The sequence below is a fragment of the Pangasianodon hypophthalmus genome, chromosome 10 (genome assembly GCF_027358585.1).
Source record: "Pangasianodon hypophthalmus isolate fPanHyp1 chromosome 10, fPanHyp1.pri, whole genome shotgun sequence".
NCBI classification, from domain to species: Eukaryota; Metazoa; Chordata; class Actinopteri; order Siluriformes; family Pangasiidae; genus Pangasianodon; species Pangasianodon hypophthalmus.
Window position 1 is genome coordinate 20,302,931 of NC_069719.1, and position 24,595 is coordinate 20,327,525.

General features: G+C 39.2%; 1 protein-coding gene across 2 annotated transcripts in view; it reads right to left on the minus strand.

The window, feature by feature from the left end:
• The window catches only part of akt1 (v-akt murine thymoma viral oncogene homolog 1), a 60,440-nt gene that overhangs the window by 4,824 nt on the left and 31,021 nt on the right, over positions 1-24,595 (minus strand). For both annotated transcript variants that reach the window (XM_026934181.3, XM_053237432.1), the window contains exons 3-10: positions 15,423-15,551; positions 13,499-13,610; positions 12,960-13,086; positions 11,552-11,683; positions 11,251-11,316; positions 8,866-8,934; positions 8,644-8,769; positions 7,013-7,141 (exon numbers count right to left, since the gene is read on the minus strand). In XM_026934181.3, the coding sequence (XP_026789982.1) occupies positions 7,013-7,141; positions 8,644-8,769; positions 8,866-8,934; positions 11,251-11,316; positions 11,552-11,683; positions 12,960-13,086; positions 13,499-13,610; positions 15,423-15,551 (890 nt within the window). The remainder of the gene's footprint in view (positions 1-7,012; positions 7,142-8,643; positions 8,770-8,865; positions 8,935-11,250; positions 11,317-11,551; positions 11,684-12,959; positions 13,087-13,498; positions 13,611-15,422; positions 15,552-24,595) is intronic.

The window sequence follows — 24,595 nt, forward strand, 5'->3', positions numbered from 1 at the left end:
ATACACAGATACATAAGATACTGCCTCTGGCTGGACACAGCCAGTCACAAGTCTAAATTAACAGCAGGGACATCACTGAACAGTGTTCTCTGGCTCTGTGTCGTTAACACGCACAGGTTTTCCAGAAAGAGAAAAACAGGCGTGAAAGAAACAACACTTCATCAGGATGTAGCATCATTGCATAACACACACGCCAGTTAAGATAAGAAGATATATTCTCTTGGATTGATTAAATTTAGGTGGCCCTTTTCCAGTTCTTAGGGTGCTTGTGGTCAGGCAGAGCTCCCAGCTGGCATCAGGGGCTGGAGATAGCATTTCTCTCAAGAGCCCAGAACATTGTGTCAGCACACTCACTGACTGCAGTTACCAAACAGATGTAGTTTAGGTTGGGCAGGACTGGTAGCACTGAGTAGAGTTTAACTGTGTTGCTTGGTCTCAGGAAAGCTAGTCATCTTAGGCTGAGTTCTTAAACTGATCATGTGTGTGTATATGAGAATATTCAGCCCCATGTACAAAATGGAAGATCTGCAATAGAAAATTGCTTATTTTGCACTTTGCTTATGCTTAAAGCTGCTTTTCCAGATTTCCTGAAGTAAGGTGCAGAACTACCAAGTCCATCTCTTGCGTTACTCATTACAAACAGGTATAAAACAAGACAGGACTGATAAAAGTAATGTAACCAGGGAACAAAAACGGAACCCGGAAACAAACATTATTTTACTTGGTACAAAAACCACAAATCAGGAAACCACAAATCTGGAACAGAAACGTTAATGTGAAATCTCTGTTAATGGCTAATTTTTTTTTTTTTTTCCCCATTCCATGTAGTCAACTAGCTTATTTTTTATGTCTTACCTCCAAAGTCCTAAATGTTTTTTGCATCAACATCACATCTCGCAAGATTTTATTCAGTGTATGATTTTACACGTGCAACATACAGTATAGTGGCGGCTCATCCACGGGGCAGATGGGGAAAAGCTGCACCATATACAGTATATCAACTGTTCAATAAATGTTAATCTTCATGAAGTCCTCATTCACAACTCCATACATTTGAAATTTCGATGAAATACTAATTACCTCTTTTGAGTGATCAACAATTATTTTTAAAAAATCTGCTATTTGATAGATATAAGCCAAGGTTCCACTGATTTGCTCATCTTTCTAGATGTTGTGCAAATGAGGAGACAGCGGGGCAAAAGTTATAAGTTAAAAGCTAAAGTTAAAGTTAAAAGTCATAAAGTTAGGCAACAAGCGCTAATATAGGTCCACTGGGGCATTAATCACGCTGCCTCATGCTTGCTGCTCTTTTATTAACATTTTCAGTGGAGGAATAGCATCCAACAGGACAGGGTTACCAGGTTTGCATTTTTAAGGCAAACTTGGCCTAGTTTAAAAATATTCTGCAGCTGCCAACATCTTGTTTCATAGCAAATAATCAAAATTAAATCTAATACATTTCTGCAAACAAAGGCAAAGTGCAAGTACACACAGTGTGTCTATGATGTACAGAACCATCTTTGCACCAATATTGCAAAGATTGGGAGAGGTAAAGGGGGACAGGAGTGGACCACAGTGACCTTGTTTCCCCACACAAAGAGCATTTAACAATGTCTACATGGTTTGGGCTGGTTTCAGGCCATTTGTGTGGTCTTTAAAATGTAGTTGGGATGTAATTTTGGCTGAAACCTGGCAACCCTGGATAATATCAGCACTAATACAACAGAGACACAAACCTGTTGTATTAAACACAGTTAAACAAAGGTACATCTAAAACCGCTGAAAACGAGCCCCTAGACTCCATGCCGGATCACTGTATGCTGTTGACTCTCAACTACTTATTACGGGCTTACTCTAAAAATTCCCTTTATAGTAGCCTATAGCGTAAGTCAAGTGTGATAGCCTCTCAAACTTTATTTTGTTTGAGGCTATGTCGTCATTAATGTCCTTTTGCGCTAAAATCTATGGTCATGAGCCACTGCTGATATAATGATACGTGGCTTCAATTAAACTTACTGTAAATGTTTTTTCAGCATAAAACTTTGATATATTTGTAGTTTAGCCAGCTACCCAGACTAGGGATAGCATGTAGCCAGCTAGCATGTCCATGCATTTCTAAGCAGGGAATGTGCTAACTCTACTGATAATGTCTAACACTGCCTTTGGATTTATTTTTAATAACTTCCTGTGGTAAATTATTATGGGCTACAGGCTGGAGCATAAATAGTAAAAGCCCATAGCCTGTGTGTGCGTGCGGCTGTGTGTGGGTGTGTGTGTGTATTGATAAGGACACGTGTACAAACACAGCTGCTGAGTCCAATAGCTTTCCAAACCTACCACTTTATTATATTAGGCCTCCATACAGCCTATGTAAAAGGTTTTCCATTTTGTTCAAACTGCATTAAGAAAGTTATGAGTTAGAATGCAAGAACAGAAACATTACAATATATTAAAATATTGTTTCTGCTCAGAGCAAACTGACTTTCATTCCATTCCTGAGCCTTGACTTTGACCACACAAAACAATTATACGATAATATGCTGTCACAAATGATTTGGACATGAAGCCATGTTTTTAACACCAGACTGGAACTTTGTGTATTCAGTAATTCAAAGGAAGAATGAAAAAGGAAGCATACTGGTTAGAAAACAAAGAGAGCTTTGAGTTACTATGAGCTACTCCAAAATATGTTCAAAGATCTTAGTATCACTTTTAATCTTGCACACAAAGTAGTCCATTTATACCTGAAACTAAAAATTAAAACCTGTACTCAGATGTAAGCATACAAGTGTGCAAGTATGTTTCTCTTTAATGTATACTGACACCCTGCAGTTCACATAGTGAAGATGCGGATTGTGCTCTTTGAGGGTTGTACGTGAACTCCCTACATATTGGGAGTACATATTACAATTCTAATAAATACTTTTGAGAGAAAACGTCCCCTTCATTGTGATTATTAGTCTAAAGGTTCAGGTTGGGGATGAGTTAGAGTGGTGGAGGTTCGACTGGTTTTTGTCAGCCTGTTAGTTTAAGACTAGTATAAGCACCAGTTATTCATAAAACGCTCTTTTCAGCACCAGTTCTTTTATGACCTTTTATAGATCTGTCAGTGTTTCTTCAAAACACTCAGGAAGCATTTTTTAGTACTCAATGACAAAACTAAAGCAGTGGTTCTCAAAGTGTAGAACACGAAGCACAGCCAGGAGGTCTGTAATTTCTTTCATTTAATTAGCCTTTTGACTGGTCAGTATAATTAAATGCAGTTAATCCAAACCTCAACAGTAGGCCAAAAAAAAAAAAAACTTGGACATAATATGTTATATCGATGGAAAGTTCAGGAATATAAAGCTCTACAGTTCCAATAAACAGCCAAAATATTATTGTACACATTTAAATAATGTTCATGAAATAAATCTGTATCGAGTGGGTTTGTGGAATTTATTGTACAGTTAAGAGTCCCTGGCTGCAAAACAGTTTGAGAACCACTGCATTAAAGATGCAGTTTGTCATTTTTACAGCCCTCTGCTGTTTGCTTGTCAAATTTCAATGACACTAGCAAGCATAGATTCCTTGTGTATTACTGTTTAAGAACAAACAGGCAGGCAGAACTGAACTCATTTCAGGTCTACTCCATGGCAACATTGTCACTTTTTTCATGTTATCTTTGAAATTAAAATTATTAATAGTTTTTGAAATACTTTTAAACAATCTTTTATAGATAAGTGTTTGAAATAATTACAAAGCCTTTTATATAGTTCACAGACTAATTCCTGTGTAATACCCAACTCCCTATACAAAGCTTGTGAAGGGACTGGAAGGGTGTATAAATTTCTGATGCCCCACTGGATACCAATTTACATGGCAGTCTGTAGGGTCATATGCCTATAGTAACGATTTTTGCCCTAGTGCGTGTATATCACAGCAGTGTGTAGAGTCCATGGTTGAGTGAGCAGGTCAGGGTGAACACTGTGCCCTCGGGGGGAGGGGACTAAGCCCATGGTGGTAAGGTGAAGCCAGCGTGCTGCTTGGATTACTAACTGCTCTCTATTTCCAGCGCCGCTGTCGTGTGACTCACAGAGAGGAAGAGACAGACAGCTGGGCCTGCAGCTGCCCCTTATATGTAGAAAAGTGGCACAGCTGTGGAGCTGCCAGGAGTCCAGGAGCCAAAGCCTGTCCCTCACACACACACAAGCACAGACTGCACCAAGCTTACATGGTTAGAGAAAAGCCCCCCAGGGAAGCTTGAAGGCTTCCTTAGAAGCACTGCGTACACATACACACAAGGGCCACCTATTTTCTTCCACCTGTCATCTTGTACAAACACAAGGACACACACACAGTCACTGCACTGCAGTATCCCCCCCCCCCCCCCCAAAAAAGTCAACATTTCCAATTAAACATTTAGTCATTTGGTACACACTCATATCTAGAGTGACCGACAAAAACAAAACACAGCACACTTCCAATATTTTATAGCCACTAAGGCCTTCTTCTCTTGTGAGCGGACTTTGAACTCCCTCTCCCCTTCATGGTCCTCTTAGTTTCTAAAAATGTCTCAGTACGGAAAGCTTTAATAATGCTCTGCTGAACAAACCCCAAACCATTCTTCTCATCACTTAGATATGAGTATTACACTTAGAGGTATCATCCAACAATGTTTATGCAGGGCCACACACCTCATAGCTAATATGTGGATTATGTGTTGACTGATAAACAGATTTTATGTCTTGTTGCCTTTAATCACATCAGCATTTTTGCAAGTTAATGAAGTTAAACATAGGCTGCTACGTGTGTGTGTGTTTTAATTTGTTCGCTATGATATCAGATCCATAAGCAAGTTCACTGGAAATGCAAACTGAAAGAAGTCAATCACGAAATGTGTCTCATGTTCACAATAGCAAGAGACAAAGCAACAAGAGACATTCAGATTCTATGTAAGTGTGTGACGGATCCGCGATTTCACTGACAGAGGCAAACGAAAAAGCAACGGTGTAACAAGAGACATTCGAACTCAGATTTCCTCTATTCTATGTAAATTATGTATGATGCTGTAAAGTGACAAACCCAAACGCCTGGCTTGAATTATTCCTCAGACCAATCCTATTGCACTTGTGGTCCAACGTTCCTTCTGTTCCCCACCCACAAATTTAGTTCCTACCTGTAGTAGGAAGTTCCTATTTGACCTGCAGTTTACTATTTGACATACAAACATGAAAGAAAAACATATAATCATGGTTTCATCTTATCCTGTTATATACGACTTCTCATTAAATGTTTAATGAGACATTATAAAGAAAAGTAAAGCTTGGAAAGAAGTCGCATTGCTGATGCCTCTGAAAATGACATCTGGTTCGTAACATGTAAATCAAACCTGAAGACATTTGGAAAAAAAGTAGTGTGTGTAAATCGTATAGTGGGCTGTAGGGTATATATTTTGGCTACTATCAATTCTCACAGAAAAGAAAAAACACAAACAGGAAAAAAAAAAAAAAAACACTGGACAGTGCACACCCAAACTGAAGGACCCAATACAAATCAGAGCGATTTACTGCATCATATAAATCACATACACATTTATGGTGCTATTATTATTACTTTATTATTATTATTATTATTATTATTATTATTATAGTAAGGGGACCCTCAGTTTGCATAGATATGATTCATCTAATTAAACCAGTAGCATTATGATTAGACTGTTTTGTATTCATGTCTGGTTGTTTATTGTATATTTGAGTGATGATGTCTTTAGTCATGCAGGTTCCTGATTCTGATTCTCTATAAGCAAACACCCACTGAAAGAAGGTCTCCGAGTGTATCCCGAGTGACCATTTTTCTCTCTCTCTCTCTCTCTCTCTCTCTCTCTCTGGCCTGGCGGAATATTCCCAGACGGAAAGGCATTCCATAGCCCTGCGCCCAAACAACAAGCTCATTGTTTATGGCAGAACAACCTGTAACACAGCCCACCGGAGAGGTCGCACTGTTTCCACAGCGATACCCCCCCCCCCCCCCCCCCCCCCACACTCCCCCCTCCAGTAACAGGTCTCGAAAAACGGGGCAGCGTTGTCATATCAACCTGAGGAGAAAGGGGTGAGAGGGCAAAATACAGGATAAAAGAGCTCTATTTAGGTAAGGGGTCTCAGGACAGCTTTTAAAGGTGCTTGAAAGGATTTATTAGAGATAAACAGAGTGTGAGATAAATCATATAGAGGTCCTCATTAGCACAGGTGGCCTAACTAGAGGAGCTAAAACATTGAGTACACAGTCATGCAGTAATAACGGCATTGCTATCCACCGTTTCCGTATTCCTGGTTACTTCAATGCCAAAAATTACAAACATTTCCCTCAGTTGATCCTTCTTTATGATTCATTACCTCCAGCTCCATCTAAGCACTACATTTTAGATCCTAATAACTATTTATCAGTCGTTAAAACTATGGCGGTGATGTAGCATGCCTAACTACGTCAGACCAGGGGTATGTGTCAGCTGAGGGGCGAGGGTGCTCTCAGTAATAGGGAGTCCATTCAGCCGGCATGGAAGCTCACATGCCATGTTGATCTCCCAGTAAATACCAAACGGAGGCAACTGTGTCAATAGGCACCCTTCACCCGGAAAACATTCCTCATGCTGGTGGCAGGCTCACACACACACACACACATACACACACAATGCCCTATCACGTTACTGTTTAAGTGCCATATGTCATACCTGCACGCAATGGTGAGAGCCACACCCCAACACTATCACAATGTGTGTATCGACACACAGCTGCTCTCCACCTCAGCTTTCCTGGCAGAGTTAATCATTTACTCTTAAAGGGACAAGAATGCAAACACACATAACTGCTGTCCTTACACACAACATGTGCTGGAATACTGCTTTGAAAAAAAAATTAATAAATAAGAATTCCGTTTAAATTGTCTGAATCAGAAACGATCCGATAGTCTCATCTAGGCAAATTCGTGAAACGTGTGTTTGTGTGTGTGTGTGCGCGCCTGTGTGTGCGGTTACCTCAGGAGCCAGATATTCAGGGGTGCCGCAGAAGGTCTTCATAGTGGCTCCGTCCGTTATGCCCTCTTTACAAAGCCCAAAGTCAGTGATCTTTATATGGCCGTCTTTGTCCAGCATCAGATTTTCCAGCTAAGGAACCAGAACAAGAAAGAAGCAAGTGATGTGTGAGGCAGAGTGAGATTCTGTGTATTAGGCCTTGAAAATGACAGTTTCACAGTTCCACATTCATTGCATTATGGTGGGGCTATGTCAAAATCTAATGACAACATACTAGGAAGCTTTATAAGTCACAGAAATATATTGAAAATAAATGTAACATGTTTCCAGCACAGCACCAAAATTGGAAAAAGTAGGATTTTCATAATTTAGAATCTCACTATAATTTTGTGACCCCGGATGAAGACCTTTTTTTTTCTTGCAACTCGTTTTTAGTTGATTCATTGTGCTTTTTTTCTTGTAACAAAACGCAAACATCCATTCCTTCGACATCATATTTAACCGAGTTAAACTCAACACAACTCAATTCTAAATCTGCAGCTGATCAGGGAGGAACAGTGAGCACCTCTGGCCCAACAGAGGTAGTGTGTAAGCACTTCGTGTGTGTGTGTGTGTGTGTGTGTGTGTGTGTGTGTGTGTGTTGCAGGGGTTTAATATCAGCATGTCCTCTCTCTTTCTCTGGGGCTACTAAAAGTCACCTGGCAGCTGTAGCTCACACGTGGCCAGAGGCTCAGGCACACCAGTCAGCACAAACTGCCCCATCCTGCTACTCTGGCAATTTCAGAGGAACCTTAGCACATCCCGAGCACAGCTTAAAGAGAGAGAGGGGGAGAAGGACAGAGGAGGAGAAAACGAGAAATTACAGGGAGAGAGAGAGAGAGAGAGAGAGAGAAAGAGAGAGAGCAAGAAATCAAGATAGTGTGTGAGAGAGAGAGAGAGAGTGAGATTAAGAAAGAAAGACTGAAAGTGAAAGTGAGAGAGAGAGAGGGAGAGAGAGAGGGAGGTGAGGAATCGAGATTGCTCAGTGCTCTGTTGGCCTGTCTAGTTTCAGTAGTTGATGCAAAGATTGCATATGATCTCCATCAGTTTCTCGTAACAGAGCTGATATCCGAGGTGGGGGAATGTTATTTTAGTGCTCTGCTAATGTGCAAATGCATGAAGCACATGAAGGATGACATAAGCGCTCTATTGCTATTTAAGGAAATATGATTCTAAATAGTTTATGGGAGTTTGATATCTGTGTGTGTGTGTGAGCATGTTTTTATATCTTGGTGGGGGTATATTTGACAGTTCTGACCTTATAGGAACATTTGGCTGGTCTCCATGAGCAAAAACTGCAGTTTTTTTATTTAAAAAACTAAAAGAGCAAAATGTTTCTTTCTGGTTACTGGGATGAAGGTTAGAGTTAAATTTAGGTTTAACCACAACATTAATTAACTGCATTAAATAATAAGGTCAGTGAAAGGTCCTCACAAGGACAGTAAAACAAGTGTGTGTGTGTGTGTGTGTGTGTGTGTGTGTGTGTGTATACACCACTAGGGGAACTCCAAACTCAGTTCTAGAAGACAAACGAAGCATTCTTTTAGCATAATTTCTATCACTAATTAAAGCATTCAGTCTGAAAATCTGTTCACCTTCAGGTCGCGGTAAACTACGTTCCGCTCCAAGTGCAGATAGTCCAGTGCAGAAACGATTTCTGCTCCATAGAACCGTGCCCGATCCTCAGAGAATACCCGGTCCCGTGACAAGTGGAAGAAAAGCTATTGGGAGGAAAACGTTGTATATTTAGTGCCTTCAGCCACAAAGACCACTTCACCTAACTAATTTAATTAGTTCAACCACCATTCCGCACTCACCTCTCCTCCATTTGCATACTCCATGACGAAGCACAAGCGGTCGTGTGTTTGGAACGAGTATTTCAGCCCCTTAAAAGTGAATAAATTCAACACAAATCCTTAGACAAAAAGCTTGCAGAGACCCAGTCCAATGCGAACATTTCAACCAGCTTCAACAGCTTGACATTTAAAGGTTAATACTAATTCCTAAATTATCATACATCATGATATCTAGCAACAGTTTTAAACATTCTTAAATACAAAACAATAACAAAAAGTACATACATTTGTATCCTAAACAACATGTAACAATGGGCCTCATTTATCAACCTTTTAGTAAAGTGGTGCGTAAATGTTTTTTCGATCAAACGGATTCCCAAAAGATTTAAAGAGTCAACAAATCTCCTTAAAAAGCAATGCTCATATAGCTTAAACTGACAAAACAATTAAACAGTGAAACAGTGCCTCCTAAGCTCGTTACGTGTAAACTCTTCCAGTAATGCAGCTCAGCCACCGCAGCTTGTGGGCTAGCACAGACACTAACTCTACCTCCTTTTATACCTTGGGATTTTTTTTTTTTTTTTAGTCATAATTGAACGGCTAGTCTTATTTATCCTAATTTATGGATTTGTTTTGGTTTGTTTTCACAAAATTAACACTAAAATCACATGTCCAGTTAAATTAAGTAAGCAATAACTTGATATACAATTTGAAGCCTAACAATCAAGGCTCACATTAATGAGTCTCCATACATCTAAATTTAAACAGATTCAGGTGCTTTCATTAGACAGGAATATTTTTCTGAAATGGATTTACATGAATAAAACATTTCTTTTGTAAATGCTCCTGCAAACAATTTACAATTAGATTCTTTCATTTCCAGCTTGATAAATGAAGCTCATTGTTCATCCTTAAAGTTGGTGACAGAGGTTTGGAGCTGTTCAGGGAATCAATTCCTTTCATCCCAATACCAAATACAGCAGCAACTGAATTTGACACTGAATGTAAAGTTTTTTTTTCCTCTGCGGTGAAACTTTTTTTTTGGCACGGCCACTCAAACATCTGGTGAATTTCCCTCCCATCCCCCCAAAACATACAGTAACACCATTCAACAGTACAAACTATAAACAAATAAGACACAATATAGATATTTCACAAAAGGGCTAAACCTTTCCTTAGACAATAACTGATGCATGGCTGAAAAAAAAATTCAAGTAAATTAATTTACAAATAACTGATCAGTTTAAACATGGCTTGTAAATAAATAGGGCTGTAACAAATATTTTTTAAATTAATATAATGTGAAACAAAACTGTGAGGAACAACTTTTAATATCTTGTAACTCTACTGACTTTCTCTTCTAGAGTTAATCTCTAATGATTGCTACCTGTTACAATAATCAATTTACAAACAAGGAATTTGATAAGGAATTAGTTTTAAATACACATAAAAATATTAAATTTGTTTGCTTATTGTTGAGATTTAAATGGATAGTTCTCTCTACCTAGAGATTGCCTCATCATTAAACTTAACACGGCAAAATTAAACAGGCTAAACTTCACCTTCATTAAACTATGAAATTGCTCGTTATATTTTATTACTAAAAGAAAATGTAATAAGAGTCTATACTGTCAACTGTTCAGCATATTTTACCAAGCAGTTTTCAGGGCAGTCATTTTTAATGCTCATTCATCATCAGTGTGCTGCGATTTGTGCAGACTGCATTGCACCATACTTTTCCTTGTTTCAGTAAACTACCAGTGTTTTAGGTATTGCTCTTTTGACATTACTCTCTCATTGCAGCCATCATTCAAAGTTCTGTCTGCTATACGCGACTTCTTTCATGGTGCATCGGCTCGCCCTCGTGTTTTCTATCACGTTTCTATCGAGTTCAAATCCTCGGCTCAAAATAAAATCAGATTGTCTGGGGTTTTTTTGTGCTTTATTAACAGTGTATAGATGACAGATTTTGTAAGTAAAAATAGTGTCATATTTTATTGTCTTGGTCATGTCTGTTGGTAGTTTATCTTCTGAATCAGATTTGCACTCGCCAGTATTTTCATTAGAAAATTCTCCATGACCATTAAAAAAAAAAAAAAAAAAAAAAAAAAAAAAAACATTGAGTGCTGCTCTTCTATGAAAGGCCAAATAGATCCTGTACATGGTCTGCATCTAAATTTCCTGTAGTGATTAGTCCCCCCAGCAGTCTCCCTTCACTGTCAAAGGATTGAAATCCCAGACAAAAATGTATCCTAAAATAGCTAGGTCTGAGTTTTATAGGAGCATAAAATTGTAAGGAGGGAACCAATGGAAATATACAGAGTGGAAAAGAGATGTTGGAAGGACAGAAGTGAAAGAGAAGTGTTAAGGGTGTATTTGTGTGTGTGTTTGCATAGATTCCCTCACCGTCAAGAAAGGGTGCTTAGAATTCTGGAGGACGCGGTTTTCTGTGAGTGTGTGAGCCACTTCATCCTGAGAGACAGATCACAAAGAGCTGTAGTGTACTTGGTTTATATGGACTTTCTCTCTCTCATTCTCACTCTCTCTCACACACAAACCGGCTACAAGTACACTCGCAAAACTCTCATCTGTATAAAGACAGACACACACACACACACACACACACACACACACACACACCCCCGAATAGTAGCCTCCAGCTTAGCTCAATCAATCCCTTCATGTCACATCACTTCCCCTTACTTACTTTTGCTACAATTACTTCCTTCTTAAGGATTTTCATGGCGTAATATTTTCCTGTGGCCTTCTCCTTCACCAGGATGACTTTGCCAAAAGTGCCTTTCCCAAGGAGTTTGAGGTATTCAAAGTCATGCATAGTCTGCAACAGCACACAAACAGAAGCAGGTCAACAAAAAGGTCGGAACAATAACCTACAAGGAGTTACAGAGCTTACATGCAGGAATGAAGCAGCCCTGTTTACAGAGTTGCGTTTATTTACACAACAGCTCCATCCTCACTCTGCACATTCGTCCCCTATCCCTCATCAGTTAAACTGCTCGCAACAGATACACATTTGACCTCTGATGGCAAAGTGGATCTAGTGGTAGATCTACTGCCGTGTGTGTGTGTGTGTGTGTGTGTGTGTGTGTGTGTGTGTGTGTGTGTGTGTGAGAACATGAGATGGAAGCGTGCTAAGGTAATAAAAAAAAAAAAAAACGAGTATCACAGCTTCCCACATGTCGTCATTTCTCTGAAGAGGGCATGTATTGTAATTTACAGATTGGCCTTTGACCTCTTTAATTGTAGTGCATAAATAAAATTTATTTCTAAGTTCCACAAATGCCATCAACATAGAGAAAAGTTATTTGTTGAAAATCCGTGCAACAGGGTACGACTATAACCAAAAAAGATGAACGGGTTTAGAACAGGTGTTCTATTATTTACAGGTCTAATTGTTGAGTTCTTAAGGTTTGGATTAAACCCATACAATTCAAGTAACCAGTTATAGCAGATAATAACTACAGAAATTCAATAACAGGGAATCACTGTAACAAGCTTTTGAAATAAATAAATCAAATCAAATCACAGACCCCTTGACTGTGCTTCATGGACCCCTGGGAGTCCCTGAACCACAGTTTGAGAACTACTGGTTTAGAAGACCCTTAAGGGAAAACCCTTATTGCTTCAGCATACACTAATATCTATCTATATTTAGCAAACAAATCCCCTTTACTTCAACCTTCCCTCATGCTATCTATATTTAGCAACAAAGCTTCTGAAATCTACCCACGATGCAATCTGAGTAGTTATTGTGGTGTCCGTGGGGGAACAAAAGCACCAAGTTGCTAAGCAGAAAGTGAGCAATTATATTCCTAGGCTGATTACAATTTCCATTAAAAACTTGATGAACAGACAAAATATGCTGCTATGCTATGCCATGTAATATTTGCCAACTTTTAACCTGAATTTTGAGCACTGCCATGACTTCAGTTGAAATTATGAGTACTACAGTCCCTAGCTACTGCTTCTAGTGTATTCCGAGAACACGAGTTTTTGAGATAAACACTAAGACAAACGGGGGCAGGACAGAAAATACTAGTTCTTTCACTGTGGGTGAAAAGATTACAGATAATTCAAACAGAAGCGGAGCGTACCACTTTGTGCCGAGGTTTGGTTAGATACATCTCCATGTCCATGGGGTCAGGAGAAGAGTCCATCATCTCCTCTTCCTGTTTCTGCAGACTGTCAGCCACAGCCTGGATGGCTTTAGTCCATTCCTCCCTGCAGAAATCAGCCCAAAGTTAACAACAGCAACATTAAAAATGGATTCACAAACAAGTGATCAAAGCTAACAAAAACATTAATTTATCTGATAGTTATTCAAAAACATATAAAGCATAATACTGAAATTGACGTATTTACATACATTGAAATATCATTCAATTGGTTGAATGATTCATGATAACGTCCTTTCTGATTTCTATAACTGACAATATTGTGTGATGAATATAATTTGACATCAGTTCCTAATGGTGGATTCCCTTAAATACTTTGAGGGAAAAAAAAAAAAGCTCTGAGTGTGTATATGTGTGTATATAATCACTACTTCTTGTTAATATATGTTTAGAATATAAAAAAAGATCTCAACAGAATGACAAAACTGCCTGAGCAAGTGAGTGTTGGGAAAGCTGACCGTTCCTCCGGGGTCTCCACATGGAACGTGCGCTCAATAACAGTGGTCCACTGCAGGCAGCGGATGATAAATGTGTTGGGCTTCGGCCTCTCCGTCTTCATCAGCTGACATTCTGGACACGGCCACAGAGAAGTGCACGAGGGAGCAAGTGAAAGAGAAAGAGAGAGAGAGAGAGAGATAGAGAGAGAGAGAGAGAGAAAGAAATAAATGGGAGGAGAGAAAGGCATGGTGACAGTCATTTATCTTTATCTCAACTCATCCCCAGTACTGCATTAAACACACATGGTGGAGAACCTCCCCAGTTGCGCTGCAGCAGAACAGGTGCATCGTGGGACTGCAGCAGTGCTCGGGTCCTGGTGTTCGCTTTCATATTAAAACAGTTATGCAGTTTTGCCACAGTGAGAATGCTGTAGTAAGTCCTTATCTTTCCTTTGGATTTTTGAGTCATTATACAGTTGAACACACTGTGAGTATGATATGATATTCCACATACCAGAAATAATGGGAAATTTCTCAATTTTAACACTGTACTTGTCCAGCAGCAGTTTCGAGGTTAGGTAAGATAGTTAGGTTTGTTTTTTTGGGGCTCAGCACACCACCTTTCCTCTTAGCCACTCTCACCTTTTAACAACAATGTGATAAATACTGACAGTGTAAGAAATAGAATGGAAATGTCAGTATCAAAAATAAGAAAAGAAGAACAGTTAGGGGATTTGATCTTTTTTCCCCCCTCTTTTGGTTTTTATTATATATACAAAATTGTGCAAAGAGACTTTTGCGCAAAGAGCTCATCATAAACATTTAATTTTCCCCACCGGCTTGTGTGTTTTTAAATGGCCGCTTAATACAGTGAAAGCGTAATATTTTTATACTGGGTTATCCTACTGTACAAATTTCAACCCGTAACACCACACCACTGTCTGAGAGATTGGACTGAGAGATTGTCCTCTCTATGCCTACAATATAAATTATACAGTGTGTATATGTTACACTGGGTTCAAACTATCTTCAAAGTAATGAGTCATGGAGATGCCCAGAAATCGACACCTTTTTGTTCTCTGTGCTTACACTGAAGAGTCCAGCAGAGTCAGAAAACTGTACCTCAGCACTTAAATAACGAACACTCATGTCTTTTTTAGCAATGAAACAAAAATAAGCAGTGGCAACTAAACAAAAAATCATGACTTGTGCTTTTTGAAGTAACAAAGCACAATGGCAGTGGAACACAGTCGCATCAGGAGCCATATGTGGAAGAGGAAGCTGTAGCACAGAGCCATTTGTGGCAAGAGAGGAAGGGGGGGAGAGTGACATAAGAGGCCTGTCGAGGAGATGGAGGACTTGAGTGGAGGCCACCACTGCGCTCCAGCAGGGCTCATCAACAGCCCAGAATGCTTTGCACCGTGTCATCGGTGTACACCAACATCATTGCTGTTACACGACTGACTGCATCTGACGCCAGGGACGACTGCTGCTGATGCTGCTGCTGCTTTAGCGCTGAGCCGAGATAAATAATGAGAATAAGGCACTTAATAACCGTTATAACTCACGAGTGTCAGGGTGGAAGCATTTCCTTTAACAAACAATATGGCTGTCTAATTAGCCTGTTCAATCATTCAAGCGGCTTTTGGCAGCGATGGAGGGGTGATGCTCGGCTGAGTTCAGAAGGAGAAAGTGAGACAGAGAAATAAGTGCTGGAACTGTTAGAACAGACTTTAAACTGGGGTCAGTCTGAATATGTGTATATCCACCACTTGAAGCATTTAACTCATAGTTTTTGCCAGGGACACCCCCTCTATTACTGAGGTAAAGAGCTTTGCTCAAATGCAAAAAAAAAAAAAAATGCACATGCAAGGCTCTTGATCTCAGGAGTTTACTAAGTTTAACACTTTTCCCACCAACAATAATATCAAAGTGAGATACTCACGTGCCACAGAGAAGTTATTGAGCGGCGTCTCTAGCTGGTCCACGTCCTGTGGCCTCTCCTTATAACCAATAAACGTACCGTCATTCTTCAGCAAGAAATACCTCGGCCTCCACGTCTTAATGTACTCTCCTGTTAGCAGTGAGGAAGAGAGAACAGTTTCGTTTCAAATAAAGTCATTTCGTTATATTACTGCATGGTATTCAGAAAGTTTATGTCAAATTCCTCTTTTGGATATTCTAATATACTACTGCAGACTAGGGCTGTTATAGTGTCACAGTTAGTCACTGTGTATGAGCAGACAGTTACCTCACCAATGACTTTTTTGACCTCACCAGTGACTACCTGATCAAGTTCCTTATTCCAGTGGTTCTCATCCCTTTTGTTTCCAGCTGTGTCTCCCCAGCATTTTGCAACCCCATCCCTCTGGACTCGCCCTGAATCATACTAGAGCAACCTCTGCTTCACAGGGAACGTGACTACGCTGAAAACCCTGTGATCTGCTACTGTTACAAACATATTACATTGTCTAAACTAAACAACTATTTCTGGCTAAGCAACACTGCACACTACCTCGCTAGGTAGAATTCTAGGGAATACACACACACACACACACACACACACACACACACACACACACACACACAGAGTATATGCAGTACATAATTTTTGTGAGGATCTTCCACTGAAATGATTATTAATGAAGTTAATACAGCAAATTAAACCTGGACCTAAATCTCATGCTAACTTTAACCTCAGTTACCAAATGAAACCTTTTGGCTATTAATTATTATTTATTTTTTAAAATAAATAATAATTAATAATTATTATTTTTTTAAATAAAAACTGCTTTTTTACTTTTTTGTGAAAAAGCAGTTTTCCATGTGGTCTAGACAAATATCCCTACAAGGTCAAAAATGTCAGATATTCCAATCTTTTGGGGACATTTGGACCCAACACGCGCACACACACACTCACACACACACACACACACACACACTCACCCTGCTTGTGCTGTTAGCATGAAAATACAAAAACAGACCTTCCCTTTTCACACCACACACCTAAAACCCTCTACCCTTTACCAGTGAACCTTTATTTCTGCTGAAACCCAGAAGAAGACAGTGTGCCAGATGTTGCACAATTTATATAAAAAAAAAAAAAAAAAAAAAAAAAAAAAAAAAAAAAAAAACCTTACGCTTTAAAAAAAAAAAAAAGAAAAAAAAAGCCCAACTGAAGCATCTGCAATGTCTTGGTGAGAAACTGAGAGTGAATAAAAAGTTGGAATGGAATAGTTTTCCAGGATAGAGAATCTGAATTCATTTTTAATTACGGCAGAGTGGTATTAACCCCATGCAGAGGCTGAGCAAGCTGTCCTTAATTGGCCCATTTACTCCTGGCGCTTCAGTTCTGAGCCATGCAGAATCAGTCAGAGCTGCCAGAGCAAACTGCTGCCTCTCTGCCATCCACTGCGCTCTGATATGTTCCCACTGTGACGGACCTGTCAGAGAACTGAACACACACCCAAGCCTGAACTCACGAACTGAAGCGCCGTCACATTCATCCTCCCTGTCAATATACCATCACACTTCTCCCCGTCTGAGTCAAACGGTAAACTGTACACAACAGATGACACGGGCTAAAAAGCAGAGCTCATCCTCCATCCATGAGGATTTAACCCAAGTCTCTATTCTGACACACAACTGGGAGTGTGCTGGTGCACGTAAGAAAACATCCGCCTCGCAGATCTGCGCACTTAACGAATCTCAATTTTGCAGCAGATGTCCAATATGTTATTACGGCTGTTGTCATTTTTCATCACGCCATGGAGAGGAGGAGGACTCCCGCTTAGCCGCCCGTTTTGCAAAGTAAGGAGGTTCCGCAATCAAAAGACACTTTGTTATAGGAGCGCTAACGCTGTCACAACTCAACACTTAAAGCTGCAGTTGAGGGTTTGAGAAGAGCCTCTGAATCCTCTTACTGTTAGTTTGCCATGCAACAAGAAAAGAGAAGGAGGTGATCAGGGTTAGCTTAAATAGGGTACTTTAAGAGTGCATACTGAATAGACTTACAGAAAGAAACTGGCCACAATTTTTTTTTTGGTTGGGGGAAAAAACAAAACAAAAAACACTTGTCTTTGGTATCGGGCTGTCTAATTTAATTTGTAGCTTAGCTCTCTCTGTCACTGTAGAAGAACAGCTGATACAGCTGATTTTCATTTTCACGGTTACAAAAAGTAACTGTGACTGAATAATTTCTTCCCCAAACTTCAATTCATCACAGTTGTAGGAGTATTTATTATCCGGAACATTTTAAACATGCCAGCTTCAATCCAGTGAATCGACACATTGCTATTTCTCACTGTTAAAATCTTACTGTGTTAGTCCCCACTTTTCACCAAAGTTTTATACTTTCTTTACTTACACTTTACTAACTAGGCACACATACCATACATACTAATACATTCTGCATATTTTGTATAAATATTATATTTGTAAATAAACTCTTTCCCCCTTTTTCCTCTCTCCTCCCCCTTTTATCTTCTGACATATATATATATATTTTTCTGTATTGCACAGCTATAGAGCACCTGAGCCTCACAACAATCATTTCAGTGTACAATTGTGACTGACATTTTGTTACATGACAAGTAAACCTGAAACTTGAACTAGTATTTGCAGATTAGCAGTAGTAGGCTATGGATGTAGTTAGACTGCAAATCAATGGTCATTCCCATACGGAAATATTAACAATTACATACTGGTCATGCAAGCATTTTTACTGTTTCACTATTTCTTTAAAGTCTGCGTTTTAAATAAATATATGCTGCCAGTCAAACATTTTTTAACACCCAAAATTTTAGCTTTTTTTTTTTAATACTAAACATAATAATCTAATCATGTAAAATGTATAAGTGAATCGAGAGAATGTTTATTATTAAATGTTTAGTGAAGTGAGAAATGTTAGAAATGATTATTATATTGTAACAATCAAAATCTAATCAAAAACGGGCAAAAAATTTTTCGCTGTAATTCAGCACTTAACACATAACATGTAGCACCGTTTATACTTAATACTAGCTCTGTGAGCCTTTTATCAATATCTGTACCCTCGAAGAGCGCCTGCCATTAATAACACACTCATTGACAGTCTCAGTAGGATCTGAGAGCGAGTATTTAGGTTACACAAAGACTTAGGTTGGCTTATTTAATTTATATTAAATAATACTGGATCATTTTATTTGGTCTGTGGCAATAATAGTGATTAAACAGTAATAAAACAAACTCCATGCGTTACATAAATGAACTAATTCACAGCTAATACATGCACAGAATGAGAATCTTCTTAGTGCAAGCTCAAGGACAAAATCTATCAACGAAAGAAAGTGTTGACGAATATTTAAGTGGTTTTGTAAATTTTAGCATGGAAGTCATTTAACCACAATAAGCATTTAAAGCTACAGCCACTTTAACAGTATTTGTTGTACATGCTTTTACAAGAAAGTGGTTTGTTTTTTTAGAAATGCCAGTCTATAATCTGTTTGTTTGCACCACGATCAGAACATCACTTAACGTTTGCAAGAATTTCAGCAAGTGAGAGAGATTTTGTTTGATTTTAATCGAAGATAATTTAGAGCTAAGGGCAAAGTTAGTTTTTGTAGCTTTTCTAACGTTAATTATTCGTAACCCTCTCAAGAAAACATCTTAAAAGTAGGAACTGTAAGACAGGAGATCAACAGAACTCTGGCTGAAGCACCTACAATATATGGTCAAAAGTTTGTGGACACCTGACCATCATACTCATGTGCTTGTTGAACATCCCATTCCAGATTTATTCCCTCTTTTGTTACTTTAGTTACTTTTGTCCCCCCCTTAGTTACAATGAAGAGAAATCTTAATGCTACAGCATACGAAGACATCCTATACAACTGTGCGCTTCCAAATTTGTGGCAACACTTTGGGCAAGAACCACATATGAGTGTGATGGTCAGGTGTCCACATACTTTTGGCCATATAGTGTACCTCCCAAACTACATCCCTTCCTCCCTCTCTCTTTCCCAAATCTGTTTAGCTGCCAAGTGAGCCCAGGAACAGCATGTCAACAATGCAGACACATCATGGCCACAGTGCTGGTGACAGAGAGAACCTGAGAGAGATAAACAGAGGGGAAGTGAAACAGGATCCATGGGGCAACTTACAGAAAGGCACATGCACTCACCTTTCTATACTTAATTCAAAATGTGAAGTACAACTCACAGACAGTGGTCACAGACAAGGCAATAACAATAACAGCCACAAACTTCTGTGTGTTAGCGTGTAAAGACATGTAATTGTATGTGTGCATAAGAACCCAGAGCACTGGTTCTGTAATTGTGTGTGTGCAAGAAATAGCTACTGACTATGTTATGGCTGCCTCAGTGGGTGGCATTGCTCATCATCACAGGAGATGAACACACTGAGCAGCCGACACATGCCAGTTGGGGTGGGTGCTGTGCGTCAGCCAGGCAGGCATCCAACAAATACGCACTCTGTAGCCCTCAGGAGAGGTCACACATCCAGCTCTTTCACACTCTCTCTCTCATTATACACACACACACAATATATATATATATATATATATATATATATATATATATATATATATATATATATATATATATTACACTTTGTGTTAGTGTAATTCGTAGTTGCACAAAAGACAACCAGATTTAAAAAAAAAAACAAAACAAAACAAAACAAAAAACTACTCTCTCTTGACCATTGTGAAACATCTGGTATTTACGTTATGTTTAAACGTAATGTGCTTCACAGTGGGGTGACACTCCTCCGTGCTGTAACTATAACACTACTTGTACTGAATCCCTGGGACGTGATTTGGGTAATGGTGGAATGACTTTTACTAAAAGGATTAATTACTGGGCATGCAGGACTTTTTTTTCCCCCAGAATCAGGAACATGCAGGTACAGTATGTGGAAAAACTGACAAAACTGAGACAAAATGAAGACACTAGCCAGACTCGAATAATTTCTTTTACATGTGATGAGAGGACCGAACACCACAGCTCAAAGCCGATTAAACACTGACCAGTGACTGGCTGACATTCTGTTGAGGGCATAAACACAATTTACTACTAAAAAACTTTGTTAAAGAGGTTAAAAATAATATAGCTACACAGAGTTGTCCTCTCCCCGGGTATTCATACACTAGGTTAGTTTCTATTCATCAGTATTAAAGTGCTTAACTTGCTATTTCTGCATAACTTCATATGATTGTGTATTTTTTTTTAAATACAAGTAATGTAGCAGGTCTACCTGACCCATGAGCCCCCCAAACTTTATCGACAAGTTCCACAGATATTGATCAAAAAGCAATGAATTGAAATTTGAAGGGTTTCTTGTGCTGATAAATTATTTATTATACCACCATTTAATGCAAATAATACTCTACAGTGAAACTGAATGCAATAAATGTGACCTAGGGAAAAATAAAAGTTTGAAATGATATATTATTTGGCTACAATTCCTCAGTCTCTCTGGTAGAAAAATGTTAATGCAAGCTCTCGACCATGTAGATTAACCTAAAGGCTATGAGAGGCCATAAACAGCAAGGACACCTTTGTGTATTGGAATTTTTTTCTACTGTAGTAGACGTTTTGGGATGTAGCCCAAGCAGTAATCACTGAGATGCTATAATTATCTGCTCCCATTAGCGAATTCTCCAAAAGTCGTAACATTTTTAAGTACAGTTTTTTATTTTCATGAGAAGTGCACATCAATGTGACTGTCACTGAGTACATCACTGTCACTGAGTACTAGATGAAAGAGCAAAACTCTTAGCACAAGCTTGTCTTTTAGCTAGAGCACTAACATTAGTTGGTTTGGTTGCCACCATCATCTGTGAGGGCTATTCCACAAAAGCCTGTTACCTCAATAAGACTAATATCCATCCATTTCAGTTCCACAAAGGAAGCTGAGCTTAAGCCTTAAGTAACATGATTTTGGACAGATCTGCTCTGTGGCAGCTTGGTTTAGCTTGATCAATACTACAGGACAAGTGGCAAGTCAAGTGGCTTCAAAGTCTGTTTCAATGGGCAACAGATATGTGAAGCGACAGATATGGTACTCAAGAACGTCCCGACACTACACTGTTTAACAAATTCTGTCAACTTAGTGCATATAATTATTACATTATTACATAACAAGCGTTAATATTAGGATATCATTATTGTTTATGCATCCGCCACTAGGTGGTGGAGGCATTATGTTTTTCATCTGTCCATCATTATGAGGTTCTTGTTAGCACGAATGTTTGGAGAATTTATCTGCAATTATCTTAGCTAGCAGATGAAGTGATTTCATTTCGGAATCGATCCAAACAAGTCACGCTCACGGCAAGGTCAAATGTCTGAAAGGACTAGACTTGGTGGTGGTGGAGGCATCCCTGTCGACGCAGTTGGTACTGAATTGTACTTATTTACAGCAAGCCTATATATTACAGGTTGATAACCGTTGTTTCTCAGAGGAGCACCTGGAGGTGGTGTTTGATATTCACTCTATAAGCAGCATGGTCTTACTAAGTGTCATCTTCCTCACTGCCCTCCGTTTCCTTTAGGGTACAGGATGATGTGCTTCCTGCTTCCTGGATAGTGGATGATGATGATGCTGCACTTCCCTGGTTGAATATGTGATGAATTGTTTGCACCCATAGGTTAACAGGTGGCTTTGGGTCAAATGTGTCTGTGGTCATTTTTGACAAGTGAATGTGCATCAGCATTAGCCTGTCTTTACATTTTCCAGTGGTCAGCTTTTCCTGATGAAACCTGTGAGATATGAGCTACAAAATGTTGCCTATGTCAAGCATGTTGGCCAGAAACACTGAAAGGGCTCTGAGAGGACATGCTTCAAGTCACTGTCCGTAGTCACAGCCATTTGGTTGGCTGGATAACAGCCTTCATATTTTCAACAGTGTCTCGTGCCTCCACACAGAACACCTGATATTGTGAAACTTTCCCAATTTCAAAAAAGTGATGCCATTCTCGTCACACAAACTTTTCAGCAATTTGAGTCTTCTTTTTTTTTTTGCTCCACCTTTTTCGTAAATAAATTTGCAGCAGCCTGACAATGAAGCGATTAAACGTCTCACAGTACGACACCATGCAATCAGCTGATTTCACACAGTTCTCGAGGGTGTGTGTATTTGCACAGAATACGCACAAGGGAATTCAGTCATTTGCTGTAGCTTTGGGACAATGCTGTTATACATACCAACGTTGACGGCAGCTCCATCTGTGCAAACACCGACCAATTTTGTCTTCCACTCATCCAAGTCCGAGTCACGGAAAAGACTCCCATCCGATATATCCTACACAGTTCGAGTGACACCCAATTCAATTAATCCAAGGAAATCGGAGGTAAACACTCCATCGCTGGACACATACACAATGCAAACAACCTCCTGCTCCATTTTAGCCATGTCCTCTGAATTATCAAAAAGCAGATGCCAAAATTCAGCTGACTTCAACTTTTCCTTCAGTTCCATTCTTATCGCCTGCACAATGCATTGCATTATTCGTTTTCCCACTTCAAGAGAATGATTTGCGCCTCCAACTTTCACTCCTAGCCTCATCAATAAAGCAATATTTTCAACATAGAAAGACACAAGACGTGCATGTTTAGACTTATGAAAGGCCATGATAAAAACATTACACAGAGCAGGTTGCTGTTCTTCATTCATCTTGTTTTGCCATTTGGCAAGCAGGCAACTAGACTTCTCATTTTGACTAGCATGTTCGTTAGCAATAGTGTTTACTACATTCGTGTGCTCCTTATTCTTGCCCCTATATTAAAAGCACCAGTTTTGTTTGCTAGACGGGGATGTGAACACATACTTTACACTTCTTGGAGCCATTTTTCAGAGAAAACTCTTTTCTTTCACTCAGGTTTGGTCTGACGTTTCTTTGCAGGTGGCGGAACGCCAAAGTAGTTGCTTAAATGTCTTGTTTTCTGGCCATCGTCCCCAGTATTGCATTTGCTCAAGCAAAAACAATAAACATTTGTTTGTTGATGGCTATTAGCTATGCTGATGCCACGCTAACGCGAGCTCTGAACTAATTAACACTGTGCATTTCAGAATTTGGTCACACATGTGTACCAGTTACGTGCACCCCTCTTCATAACCCATTTGATTTTTACTTGGACATGAATAAGACACTTATAGGTTATATAAATCATCCAAAACGTAGACAATATTTTTCAATATTCATCTAACTACCATTTCCACAATAAAATATAGGCTGTAAAAACAGATGCCTCCAGTGAAGCTTATTTCCTGGATGACCAACCAGGTCATGTCTGTCTGTTGAAAATCCAGCGCATAAGGGAGTGTGTAGTGTGTGCTGTGTTCAAGCCACCAGCTCTCAGATCATTTTGGGACAGGAAAGATCCTCTAGCATTTCCCCAGGTGATCCTGTAATTGCTATAGATTCTGGAATTACCGGGAACCTAAAAACACTGAAAATAAAATGTCCCACACTGTCTGCATCGCTCTACACTTCCTCATCAGTGGCACATTTCTGTAGGATCGAGGACGCAGGAAGGTAATGTATGACATTAAAAAGTAGGACTTCCTCCTGGAGGCTTGCCTTGCACTCAAGTGTGTCCTTTTACCATTCTGAGATTCATTTTTATAATGAACAGTGACCTGCTGCCAGTCGTTTCTCTGTTCACGGTGCTGCTAAATCCATCATTTCACTGTAATAATTGATAAACGCTTGTTAAATCATGCCTTTTTGATTTGGTCTAATTACAAACCATTTCCTTCAGTCTTGGCTTGGTCACAGCCTACTCAATAAAGCAGAGCAGAAGTACACATGAGTTTTAAATAATTTAAATAATAATTACAAGTGTTTTAAATAATAATAGTTAAAACAAAAAATTAAAAAAGCTTCAAGGGCTTTATTAATATTCATGAGATTTCTGTTTATTGTGTAATTATTTAGCAAATGATTTATGCTATATGGGGTGAAAAAAAGGTCATTCTTTGTGGTCTTTAATTGACCTTTTGCTATTTCTGCAATCGATTATCAGGGCTGCTTAAATACTGCATGTACACACTTGAGCCTTGATTACTACTGATTCATCTGAATTAGCGGGAACATGACGCACCCGGACTTTGTT